A 13,461-nucleotide genomic window follows, 5' to 3' on the forward strand; every position below is an offset into this window, starting at 1 on the left:
TGTAAATAAAAATATTTGCTTTAAACCGATTGTCCATGTACATCCATCTATTCCCACTTGTCTGTGCAGTCACAGAGGACAGCTGGTTTCCATCTCCAGATGGTCAAAAGGCAGAAAACCCAGAACAGACTTTGTTTTTTTCACTCTGCTTGTTTTCTGATGCAATCTCTTTCAATAAATGTGGGTGAAACGTCTTTGTTTTGCTCATATGTAGCTTTTAAAGTGACTCCAGTGACCCAAAAGTGAGAAAAGTGTCAAGAAAAGAAGAAAATGCAGAATCCACTCCGGTGGAAGTTAGGACATGCAAATTAGAAACGCAAAGGTAAAACAAAGGTTTTATTTGACATGTTTTAAATTAAGGTATCAGATTAGTACAAAAATGATGCATTTACATGCAGATGGACACACTTCATCAGGCATAAAGCAGGACATTTAATGTTCCTCACACACATCCATCTTGGAAAATGGAATGTCAATGCTGGTTCTGTGATTCTTAGTGATTATGTCCTATAAACAATGGATCAAAACCTAAAAAGAACTAAACAATTAATCAGTTACGTTTTGACTGCAAACACTGTAGCTACCAAAAACAGGAAAACATTTTTAACTTCACCATAAAGTTCAGAAAAAGCTTCATAAAATGAAGATTTAGCATTAATGACAGAATTATTTTTCCAATGTCATCAATCAAAGTAGGTCACATGCAAAAAAAAAAAACAAATGTCTGAGTACGATAAACAATCCGTTACATATGTAGTTTACACGTGGCAGGACAACACACAAAATAAAACAAAATATACTCGTATATGTATTGATATTTGGACAGTTAGATAAGAACAAAGCTGAATGGTGATTGCTGATCAGAGTATTTATGTTTTGGTGGAACCTGGATTATTCCCACAGGTTGCAGCTGTAATCCTAAAACTGCTTGTGCAAACCCCTTCAGCTGCAACCTGCAAAAACCCAGACGGAAAGAACAAATCCAGACGTTTACCACTTTTTTTTTTAATATTTAATGGCAAAAATGTTTTCAAACATTCCTGACTTGACGTTTTGATGCTGGTGAACGTTTTCGGTGATGCTCAAGTCGAAACTGAAATAATGCTTACAATGATACAGATCAACACAACAACACCTGCCTTTAAATAAACGTCCTAAATTAAATGAACAAACAAGAAGAGAATAATCCGACACAAGCTTTAAAGAAAAAGTCTCGGGGGGTTTACACACCGATGCCGATTCGCTCGAGTTGCAACATCCAATTAAACTCTTAGAGAAGCTTAGTGCCTTCACTGTTTTCAGCCTCAAAATGAAATTAAATGCTGGTAAAATGGGGGAATGTTTTTTTTTTAAATTCATAAACTATTAAAAGGGCAGAGATGGTGACTGTGCTGCATTCTTCACATTTCTTCTTCTTTCAAATCTCTGGTCAACTACTGGGGGCTTTGAATTTGGCTCAATTTAAAGAAGTTTTTATAAGTCCTGTGCTACTAGGTATAAATTTCAGTATTGCTAAAACTGCGGAGACAGAGAAGTCTTTCTGTGTGGGCGTTATCGGAGAAGACGACGCATTCTCTCACTGAGCCTCCCACATGCTTGTGCTTTCCCTTTGCTCTGGTCTCATCCCAAAACAGCATTCCTAATTACTCCCTAAAGTTGTGCCTGTCGAAAGAAAAAAAGAAAAAATAAAACAAAATCCAAATGTACTGAATATAAGCAGCATATCGTGCAGCAGCTCGTCAGCTTTACTCACCCTCTTCTCCGTCGGTCAACACCAGCGCTTGGAGGATGTCGGAAAGGGAGACGATTCCCTTCACCACTTCGTTCTCATCGACGACCACGAGTCTGTGAACCTGGAGGAGACAGAGGACCGCCACCCAAATGAGCCTCAGTTCTGCCGAGTGCAATAATTCAATGCTACCACAGGACAAGAGAATGAACAGAGAGAACGAAGAACCAACATGTGAAATTAGCTGGAATAAACGTGCTGGGTACATTTCAGTCTCCTGCTGATTTACTGAAGTGATGACACACATTTAGAGGGATAAAAGTTGTGAGTTTTTATGCGCAAACTTCACAAAATTAATCCGAAGAAGCCAGAAAGATTTCCACCTCCTACTGCACATATTTGGTCTTCTACACATGGATACAATGTCATGTTACTTCCTTCTCCTACAAACTCAAACAAGAATGAGAGTGAATGCAAATTTAGAGCAAAATGAAAGCTAGTTAAATCTGCTACAGTTTTAGTTAGTAATTTGAATACCATGAAAGACTGACTGGATCTCTAGCGTCAGATAAAGATAATGGAAAACGTGAATTATTTTGTTACTCATCCGTCTTACTCAGTAACTGTGAGTCTTTACTAACTCCAGCTTGGTGTTGGTTTTCATATAAGACACTGTAGATGGAAAACATGAGAAAATATGTCAATAAGTGTCAACCTCAGCTGTCTAAAACTACCAGGTCGTATATTGTGACAGCTGATTTGCTCTGTTTCCTGCAGTACAATCTGAAGCTTCTAAGGCAGAAATAGATAAAAACTTAATTTTTCTCCTCGCCTGGAAAAACAAGAAATTAGTGACCATTTATTGAATTACTGTTGTGCTTTCTTTTTCTTGTTCAGGACGTGAAAAGCAGCTTTTCGTGTCCTCCACTCCTCACCTCGGCCTCCACCAGTCTGGTGATGATGGCTTCCAGGGTCTCGTGTCTGTTGCAGGTCAGGACTCCCTCAAAGTACTGCGAGCGATGCTTCAACGCCTTGGTCACAGTCACGTCCAGGTTGTTGTACGTCTTCTCTGCAGCCAGATTCTGTTAGAGGGGAAAACTCTCAGTGTATGATGTTTCACAGAGAAGGGCATTTTCACAGAAATGTATCTAAGAGAAGCAAACAGCAGCGTGACTCTGAGGCTCACGCTCCGGCGCTGGAAACACAAACACCGCGCAGCAGCTTCTCACGGTTGTTTTGAACGTCCCTCCAGGATCCGGCCCTGCTCTGCTGTTAAACTGGGGCAACTTCTGGGATGAAAAGTCAGCATGACTCTGAATGTGGTTTCTTAATCACTTCCATTGTGACCCAGAGAGGAAACCACCAGACAGCACTTGTTCACTCTGCATGCAGGGCTTTGCTTCACCCCTCAGTGACCCTCACTGATCCTGGTCACGCTCTGTCCTCAGCTTCTAAAGTGCCGTCGCCGCCCCGATACTGAGACGAGATATGAGGCTTGCATGTTCTTCAGATGATTCTGCTTTTAAGATCTGTAAGCAGGTCTTTCGTGTTATCTTCAGCAAATTGAAGGATTTATATAAATAATCAAATGGAATTAGGAGAAGAACACATTATTCTTAAAATCACAGCTGTGAGAAGTTGGAAGGCAACACAAAAACCCTTTTATGCTTCCTTCATTTAGGATGTTCATTATGTTTTTTTGCACAACATTTTTATTAGATAAGATTTTAGCCTGTTCAGTTCTGTCTATTTTCACAATGAGCTGTCCACTGGTCACTTTAAATCCAAATGAGCTGCTGCTTTCCACGCCCCCCCAATTCGACATTTACAGTCGCACGTGAAAATGGCTCCAAACAGATGCGCAATTATGAAACTGTGCTTCTTTGCAAAGCATTAATAGAGCCTCCTGAACAACCAACAAGAATCCAGAAAGTTCTTTCTGAATGGTAAGTCCACAACAAAACATTTTTCTTCTCCAGCAGCCATTGTACAGAGCATGCAGCGGTAAAACCAGCTGGCCAAACATGCTGGAGTTCCACTTGGGTTGCTAGGTAACGGCACAGAGCATTCAGAAGGTATTTGAAACAGCAGATACCAAAAACATTATCTTGTCAGAAAACAGCTGGTTTCTTTTAAGCGCCACAATTGTTTTTAGAAGTAGTTGAAACCCAAATGGAAGTACAACAAAAAAGCAAAATGTTAATTTGTAAAGTTATGAAAAAAATGTACCTAGAAAAAAATTGTATTAGCACAATATCAACATAAGTGACTGCACAGAACTTACTATGACATCAAATTTCGAGTATATGTCCACCACTCGACCTGCAAGTAAGACAGAATAGTTTTAGAAAACTGCGGATATGGAGAAGAAGCGAACAGGAAAAAGAAGCTTCAGTCAGTCCACTTACCTTTGTCATCCACAACAGGGAGCGCGGACACTCGCTGCTCCACAAAAATACCCAGCGCCGTGTACAGAGGGGTGTCTGCTCGGACCACTGCTATGTTCTTGAACGTCCCAATGTTCAGTTCCTCTAAAGTCTGATTCAAGAACGAGGCTCTTGGCATCTCCGATATCTGAGGACAGAAAACGGTGATCTTTAGGGAATCACAGTTGTTTTTCACCATGACGTTTTCCCTACTTTACTTTGAGTTGAACTTTATTACAGTTTTAAAACAGAAAAGCAGAATTATGTTGCATTGCATTGAGAAACTGTTGATCATTGAGAAAGCCAATATTTTTCTGATCAAAGTTTGCTTGTCTCAGATTTTGTGAGCTATTAAAAATAAAATATAGAAATGTAAAAAAAGAAAAAACTATTTAAAGGGAAATATATTTTCTATGAGATGCTGAGACGTTTCATTTTAAAATAAAATTAAAGATCGGTAACAGATCACCAAACTCTAACTGCTCTTTAGTGTAGACATATTCATCCTGTATCTGTAATAAAGCCAGTGGAAACTTACAAAAAGCTTCAGGAACTTAAGAATCCTCTTGTGTGTGAGGATGTACAGCGTGTTCCCTGTCAGCGGGTCGATTACAGGCAACCTGTGGATCTTGTGCCTCAGCAGAGACGACACCGCGTCATACAAACTGAGATCAGAAAAAAAATCACTAAGTTATTCAAACATATTTTGTAAGAAATGTTTAGAAAAAAGTGTTCCAGTTTGTACGTTTGTTTCTTGCAAAGAAAGTGCAATAAATAAGTTAAATGAAAATAAAGTTTTTTTGTCATAAAGATCACATTTAAACAATCTTTTGATTTCTATGATAACGTCAGATTCAGCACACTTAAATGTCCAGTGATGAACGATCACAATGTTGATCACAACTATGATTAAAATTAATAAAAAAAGGAATTAAAGTTCACAGTAAAATCAATGCAGTGCTGCTACCAACCTGGCATTGGGAGATATGCAAACCAAAGGCTTGAAGGAGTCTTGAAGGTACACCTCTAAAATGAATACAAAAACAAACAAAAAAACATTAATTACAATTAATAAAGTAATAAATGCTGCAGTCTGAGTGATCATTAAAAGCTCTCACCTCTCCATGTTTCAATTTTGTGTTCTTCCAACTCGTATATCTGAACCTGAAATATAAAAAAGTACAAGTTCAGTCACTGATGAAATAAATTAAAATGGCATTAACAGTTTATGTTACAGCATTTGTGTTTAAAACACACAAAACCATCTCACCAAGGGAGACTTGTAGTAGCGATGAAGAATGTTAATGAAGTCTGTGATAGTTAGCATACCTGTGGGTTGGATTGAAAAAACCCCCACAGCGAATCATTAACTGTATTGTAACATTTATTATTGGGGTTTTTTTAACATACGTTTCTCATTAGTGTTACTTTCAGATGAAACATTTTTCTTACCCACAAAGCACTGCTTCTTGCTGTCCCACAGAGGAGCTGCTCTCACCCCATTTGAAACAAGCGCAAAGAACGCCTTCTTCACCTGAAGGATAGTTAAATATTCAATTCATTTCCTGAACCACGTAACATTTGCATTTATGTAAATGTACTTGCTTTACCTGAAGCGACGTATCAAACACCACTAACTTGGAACTAGTGGGCACGAGGTCGTAGCAGCGGTGCGACTTCATAAACCTGGTGTAAACATTTTGCTCTCGTTCTGAAGAAATTAAAGTGATTGCAATGAAGACTTTTCTGTGAAGGTTTTTCAGATTGAGGTAGAAATATAATTAACAAATCATCCTACCTTCAATGATTGGATCCTTTTTGCCTTCAAGATCATCAATGCTTACTGGAATCTAAAAGAATAAGGTCAATAATCCAAGTATTAAACTACTTAAGGTCAGGTCATTCTTTTTTGCAGAAGGGTTAAGAGGTCATAAACTCTAAATGTTGTACCTGCAAGCAGATTTATTTGTCAGTGTTTTCAGATTACAAATACAAAATTAGTTTCTGACGGCTATTTAGAGCAGATTGAAAACGAAAGCAGCTTTCTATCATCTTCATACAGCTACAACCTCAAAAATAAACAAAGCTGTGTATGTTCAGGGTGTCTTATAACAAAAGTCAACCTTGAATTAGATAGTTATTTACACTGATGTCAGCAGGAGGTCATGTTCTAAAGCAATAAGCTGACCATCTGAGACACCTGCTGCACAGCAGAGCATTAAGCCAAACTGACTGTAAAAATAAAACACAGTAAAAAAAAACAAAAAAACAACTAACTAGAGAGGTTAAAGCTAATTTCTGTAATACCTTTCCCAAAGACATTTACACTGGCTAAACATGCTCCATTTTGCATTACCTGTTTCAAATGGGAAATTCATTGTTAAAACTATGAACTACCACCAACTTCTGTTCATACAATGTGTGATCATTCAGTTTCAACATTTAGTTATTTTTGAGACAATCATTTGAAGATAAAAAGTCCCTTCTCTAAATAGTTGTAAAATGTGTCCTTTCTTTGTTCATATCAGCTCCAAACAGCTGGGAAAATGATCTCTAAGCATAACCAGCACAGTGTGTGATCATGATAAGTTGTATGGGACTTTTCTATGTCAAGAGTTTAAAGTGCATCTATATTTTTTCTCAGAGAAACTGGGTCACAATATTGGAACAGTCTGATTTAATGCAGAATTTGGTTGGCTATCATATTTCTAGTGCCATTCCTCAACACTGCATGCAAATAAGTTTTATATTAATTTCTCTGGTATTCTGTTTTTGATGACCAGAGCTGACAAGGATTTTACAGAATACGATGTGTAAGCTCACACTGATCAACAGCAACATTGTGACTATGGTAAACAAACAGGTGAGGAAAACCTAAACAAATATCTGAGAAATGTTTAACTATATCACAGTTGCATGTTTTACTTTTATTATTTGTGACAATGTTGCAAAAAGCAAAAAAAAAAAAATCACAGACTGCTAATTTATAACTGTTTCCCTACACAGACAAATGTTTTAAAAAAGAATATGTCTCAAGCACAATTGGCAGTAAGTAAGTAGGTTCAATATAATTTTATTTATATAGTATTTTAAACACCCAGTACAACTAAAGTTAAAAACAAAACACATTAAAACACAGCTCTATAATAAATCAGTACAGCAATAAACCAGGATTCCCCCAGAAAACAGCAGGGCCGAGCGCAAATCGTGACACCGCACCTCGTACTGGCACTTCCGGTGGCAGGTCTGACACCTGCCACAAGTGCCACTGCGTTCGGCTGACTTCGGCTGACCTCGGCACCTCTTACTGGCACTTCCGCTGACACCTGCCACAAGTGCCACTGCTTTCGGGACTAGCTGCCAGAGTTGCCACTGCGTTCGGCTGACTTCGGCTGACCTCGGCACCTCTTACTGGCACTTCCGGTGACACCTGCCACAAGTGCCACTGCTTTCGGGACTAGCTGCCAGAGTTGCCACTGCGTTCGGCTGACTTCGGCTGACCTCGGCACCTCTTACTGGCACTTCCGGTGACACCTGCCATTAGTGCCACTGTTTTCGGGTCTAGCTCTCAGTGTTGCTACTGACTTAGGCAAATGGACTACATATCCCATGATGCTTTATTACTAGTAGAAGAAGAACTTAAACACAGACGAAGAAGACAGAATTTAATAATTTTTTTTTCGCATAAATACTTATGTTAGCTGAATTCCTACACGTTTATTATATCATGTATGATTCGTTCATCCTATTTATTCACTAAAGTTCATCTGAATAATCCAGCCGACTCCTTCCGTCTTTGAATTAATCAAATACACAGAAGGTATCAGGGATGCCATTGGTTTCGGCACCTTTGTAACAGCTGAGTCTCGCCTCCACTAGAGCTGCTGTTAGATGTCCAGGATGTTTCAGAGCTGTCACAACTGTTTCCGATGTTTTGGGGGATGGCAATGACAGTTTTTTGAAAACGTGTTACTTATAATGCGTGTTTATAAAAAAAAATTCAATGGTAATTGTATATTTATCCATTTAACACTTTGAATATTTTTGACTGAGTTTAATTCAATCAAGATGGCCAATTGAATATACTATAAAGTGTCACTATTACAGTGGAACCTGTCACTATGTTCAAAGACACATCTGGTTAATCACACATCACTGATAGTTAATAGGACTTTTTACTTAATCAAAATGACATTCAACCCTTGCCCATGTTTATATCGCAGAACAGTGGCTGACATAGTGCAACAGGAAGCCAAATGTTGCAACTGGATAATAGTAATAATAATCAGACTCTGTATAACGTATATTGTAGAAATTAATAAAGTTTGAAAAATAAATTTAAGCTTAATGATCATAATTTCTCATGGAGGAATAATAAGTTATTTGATCCTGATGTAGTAAATTCACACGTTGACTAAACATGAATTTTACAGTAGACTTCAAATTGCTGTTTAAAGTATTTACATACAATGGCTAATAAATATTGACAAATCAATTACTATGCATATACTTTGTGACATAAACTTGAAAAAATGTTGAAACATATCTGCCAAATAAAATAATATGTAAACAGCACAATTTTCTTTGAAAAAATCATTTGCATCTTAAGTATAAACTAAAGTAATTTTTATTTCCAAAAATATGTAACATTCTTGTTCTTAATGCTGCTTAAGATTCACACATTGTCAAATTTTTTGAGGTGTAAATAATTTGTGTTTTGACTTATCAATATTCAATATTGGTGTAAAAAAATTGAAGTTGTTTTAACTTGAAAGTGAAAATCCTCCTGCTGCCTTGAAAATGCTGTTGAAATGCATTTTTTAGCTCAGATTTTAGTCATTCTCTCATCTTTGAATAAGAAAACTTTGAAGACAATGAACCGAACCAGAAAAAAACACAGAGAAGCAACCTTCATTTATGCCACACAAATCTGTAATAAACTTGACAAATAATGAAAAATAGCGGGGATTAAATGTAATAAATAAAAACAAGTAATAACTATTTAAAAATGATTAACTGGCATTTTTGGAAAATTATGATAACATGTTTCTTTTTTTTAAAAATGCATTATCTTAACAAAAAACACTGAAAGTTATAGTGGCTGCCTGGTCTATTAGATAATAGACCAGGCAGCCACTATAACTTATGACATCCTGTGCACTGTCATGGAACCAGGCTGAACATAATGTCACTCTGGAATTGTCAATATCTCATGTTGCCACTGTCAGAAATGTTAACTAATAAGTCAATATTAGTGAACTTACCCGGTTTAATAATCAATAGCATTATATTAAGGTCATTGTATGAAAATAATTATAATCCGGAACTGACAGGAGCTTGTCAGCACTGACATACCATGGCAACCGAGTGTCAGTTGTAGTGGTAGGTACCTACTGGTAGCTATTATCACCTGTTGCAGAAGAGGTCCCATCTGAAAGCGCAGGAGTTGTCTTTCTCTGTTTAAGTCTGAACACCGGCTGTATATTTAAATATGTATGAGAATTATGTTGTAATTAAGATATATTTTATTTCTATTTGTTTGATCTAAAGTTATTCATATGCTACATTCTGTCTGAAACAGATAGAGAATGAGGTTAGCAGCCTGTGGCACCCATGGCCACCTTACTTGTGTCACCTTACCCAGTGGTAAGGTGGCACAAGTGGCACCTTACCCAGAAGCCCGTGGCACAAGTGACAGCTTATGGCAACTGTCAACATGTTTTCACTGAGGCTGTTTATTGGAAACTGAAATTTGAGACTGTATAAAAAATAGACCAGGGCATATTTGCTTTTTTTAAGGGAACAGAATACTTAACAAGAAATGCAATACTTTGTGCCAGATCCACCATTATTTTCATTAATTATAAATTCATTCATATTAATTCTGACACAGAAGCTGTCACCAAAGAATATTATATTTCTATTCTATTGTTTTCCCCACTAAGCATATTTAAATATGCTGAAGTATGTATAATACAATTAAAAATACTTTAAAAATACAACTGTTTATAAATATGGCTGCATGTATAAGGTTTCCAGTAACAAAACAGCGTGTTATGAAAGATTAAATGTTCAAATACGTCATTGTGCCTGTTAAACATATAACGCTGAGTGGAGCGGTCGAACGCTATAAGATGGCCGCCCTAAATCTCGTGAGCAAAAATAGGCGAGAGGGGTCCGTGAGGCGTGGGAGGTGCCAGTATGAGGTCGTGGCAACCCTTGGAAGGTGCCGAAGTCAGCCGAAGTCAGCCGAACGCAGTGGCAACACTGACAGCTAGACCCGAAAACAGTGACACTAATGGCAGGTGTCAGAGGAAGTGCCAGTAAGAGGTGCCGAGGTCAGCCGAAGTCAGCCGAAGTCACCCGAACACAGTGGCAACTCTGGCAGCTAGTCCCGAAAGCAGTGGCACTTGTGGCAGGTGTCAGCGGAAGTGCCAGTAAGAGGTGCCGAGGTCAGCCGAAGTCAGCCGAACGCAGCGGCAGCACTGGCAGCTAATCCCGAACGCAGTGGCACTTGTGGCAGGTGTCAGACCTGCCACCGGAAGTGCCAGTACGAGGTGCCGAGGTCAGCCGAAGTCAGCCGAACGCAGTGGCAACTCTGGCAGCTAGTCCCGAAGGCAGTGGCACTTGTGGCAGGTGTCAGCGGAAGTGCCAGTAAGAGGTGCCGAGGTCAGCCGAAGTCAGCCGAACGCAGTGGCACTTGTGGCAGGTGTCAGACCTGCCACCGGAAGTGCCAGTACGAGGTGCGGTGTCACGATTTGCGCCTGCTGTCTCTCCCAGAAAACCTGCTAAGCCCGGTGCTCTGGACGCTAGGGCAGCTATCCAGCCATCCGTTGTGTTTTTGAATTAAAAAATGTTTAAAGTTGACAGGAAATCTGAAAATATCACTTGATAATTATGTGTTATTGAAAGACTAATACCTAAACACTGACTATGAAGTCTTAATAAAAGCCAATCATTAAAAAAGAACAAATAAATAAGCAATGCTTAGCCTGGTGGGGGCAGAAGTAAAGCCTGGTGGCCCGCCAGGCTTATAATACACTGGGGGAATAAACTGGCATAAAAGTGACCTAAAACCAACAGGTTGACAGATATAAGACTTGATGAGCACAGTTGAAATCAAATTGTTTGGAGTAACTTCAAGATGAACTTCAGCTTAAAAAAGTAAACATTATCAACACCTCTAAAGTAAACTCTTACTGAGTAAAAGCTAGACAAGGATATCATAGGAAGAGGAGGAAAATAACACTGGTGATTTGGTTTAGGAGCTCAAAACAGCAATGAGAGAAAGCCTTAATATATTATGATCTGTCTGTTTTATACAGATCAACATATTCTAATCTTTTATGATCAAATATAGTTGCATAACCCACTCATATGTGAGCATGCCAAAAGTTTTCAACTGTGCTGTTTCTGAATGAGAAACCGACTTTAAATAATAAATTTGTGAAATAATCTACTGAGGAGAAACAATTTCACCCTCTGTGATCCCTACTATTGATATTTGCCTATGGTGAGATCCCAAACTATTTGAAAACATTTACTCTGCTCCGAAGCTGTAATTTGTTCAGCCTCCTTTCAGAAGCAACTCTGGCGCTAAAGAGAATCTCCAACCCAGCTGAACTATTGATCCTGTGTTAATGGTAAACGGACAGGCCATCACAGAGACCCATGTTTAGCGTTTAGCCAGTGGCTCAGTCTATGCATCGGGACGTTTACCGAGGTCATACTCAGAGCAGATCCGGGATGACACATAAACACTACCTGTCTCTCAGAATAAGACTTTGAGAGATGCAGGCTAGCTCTACTTCATAAAAACACAGGCAATCAGTAAACTAGTAAAACATCAAGCTGCAGGCTAGTCAGTTGGCACATTTCAAAGTTTAATCTTAAACCCCCTCGGTTGTAAAACCAACAGTGTCGTTATTGAAGTTATTGAAGCTGTGTGCACACTAAATAAAGAGACTTTTGTTCACCACTGTAGCACTGGCGTTAGCTTGTTAGCTAGCTAGCTAGAGTAACAGTTGGCTGACTTTTAAAAGCGCCAGTCGAGGTGACATTTCATGACGGCTCAAGCTTTTAATGCACTTTATTTGCAGTTTGAAATCAATAGATAATTATCACATTTTTGCTAAACAGTGGCCTCTGTTATAAGCTTTCCTAACCAGCCTCTAAGACAGAGATAACCCTAAAAACATGCATAAAAAGCTTTCCAGAAAGTAGCTAACTTTAGCATACTAGTCAAAGTTTTATACTGAACAGGATAGGCTGCTTTATAAGGTTTCAAGAGGCGAAATAATAGCAAAGTTGATAACTTACACACTCCATGTTCCACCCGGTCTACAACTAATGGGATCTCACAAAGGCACGCAAACCTCCTTCCGCTGTGACGCAAAGAGAGCTGTTACCGTAATATCTGTGGTACTGGCGCAACCAGGCGGAGTCACCGTAATAATTGTGTTAAATGCATTTCAGGACAGGATACAATAAAAATATTAAGATACTCTTTTATATAAAGTTTAAATGGTAAATAATTGCTTTGTAAATGTAATTGTGCGCATTAGGGAGAAGTAAATGAAACAGAACTCAATATGATAGTTTATTTGTTCATCAAGAATATTTAATGGTTGGAAGTGTAAAAAAAAACAAATTCATGTGTCTGTTTTTTGTTTTGGACTGTTTTTTTTTTGTCCATTTTTATATTCCTGATTATATAAGCAAAATATGTTTTTTATTTATATTGCAATGATTTATGGGAGGTAGTTTAATTTAATTTGGTGTGGACAAACATACAATACACTTAAGTCTTTTCTGCTTGTATATTTTCAACCTGTTCAAATTGTAGTATTTTGAAGTATTAGCAAAAATAATTATTGATGACTGAATAATAAAAAAATCAATCAGCTGGTAATTTTTTTTGTTTTTGTAAGTTTAACACCGTACGTTAGGCTAATTGGGGGGAAAAAATAATAAATTTGATAAAACCTGTATGACAAATGGCAGAATAGTGAGAGCATTTATAAGAGATTATTTGCAGTAGTCCTCAGTGTATGGATATTTCCTAAAATAAATACTACTACATCACTTATGACATTAGGTTTCAAGAACAAACTGAACAAAATAGGTCTAAACCCCAGATATCTATGAACGTCAATCCATTGTCCAACAATAAACATTTTACCAGCAAATTTGGGATATTTATATATACATAACATGTTCACTAGACAAGCTACTAGCAGCTGTTTGCAGTAGAAAGTCCAGGACTTCAGTCAGTTACCTGATGGTCATTAAAGACCTTTTGCTAAG

The 13,461-nt window shown here is 38.1% G+C and overlaps 1 protein-coding gene across 1 annotated transcript; it reads right to left on the reverse strand.

The window, feature by feature from the left end:
* Nucleotides 1-323: 323 nt before the first annotated feature.
* Nucleotides 324-12,629, reverse strand: prkag1 (protein kinase, AMP-activated, gamma 1 non-catalytic subunit). Its single transcript, XM_014971551.2, has 13 exons — nucleotides 12,475-12,629; nucleotides 5,954-6,005; nucleotides 5,766-5,866; nucleotides 5,608-5,689; nucleotides 5,426-5,484; nucleotides 5,274-5,319; nucleotides 5,127-5,181; nucleotides 4,694-4,820; nucleotides 4,138-4,303; nucleotides 4,014-4,051; nucleotides 2,665-2,811; nucleotides 1,754-1,853; nucleotides 324-1,662 (listed from the first exon to the last, which is right to left on the reverse strand). The coding sequence occupies exons 1-13, from the start codon at nucleotides 12,481-12,483 to the stop codon at nucleotides 1,640-1,642; spliced, it is 1,005 nt and encodes a 334-aa protein (XP_014827037.1). The 5' UTR covers nucleotides 12,484-12,629; the 3' UTR covers nucleotides 324-1,639.
* Nucleotides 12,630-13,461: the final 832 nt, after the last annotated feature.

This window comes from Poecilia mexicana, unplaced genomic scaffold (assembly GCF_051168715.1).
Source record: "Poecilia mexicana isolate PSO_F unplaced genomic scaffold, ASM5116871v1 scaffold_5, whole genome shotgun sequence".
Lineage (NCBI taxonomy): Eukaryota > Metazoa > Chordata > Actinopteri > Cyprinodontiformes > Poeciliidae > Poecilia > Poecilia mexicana.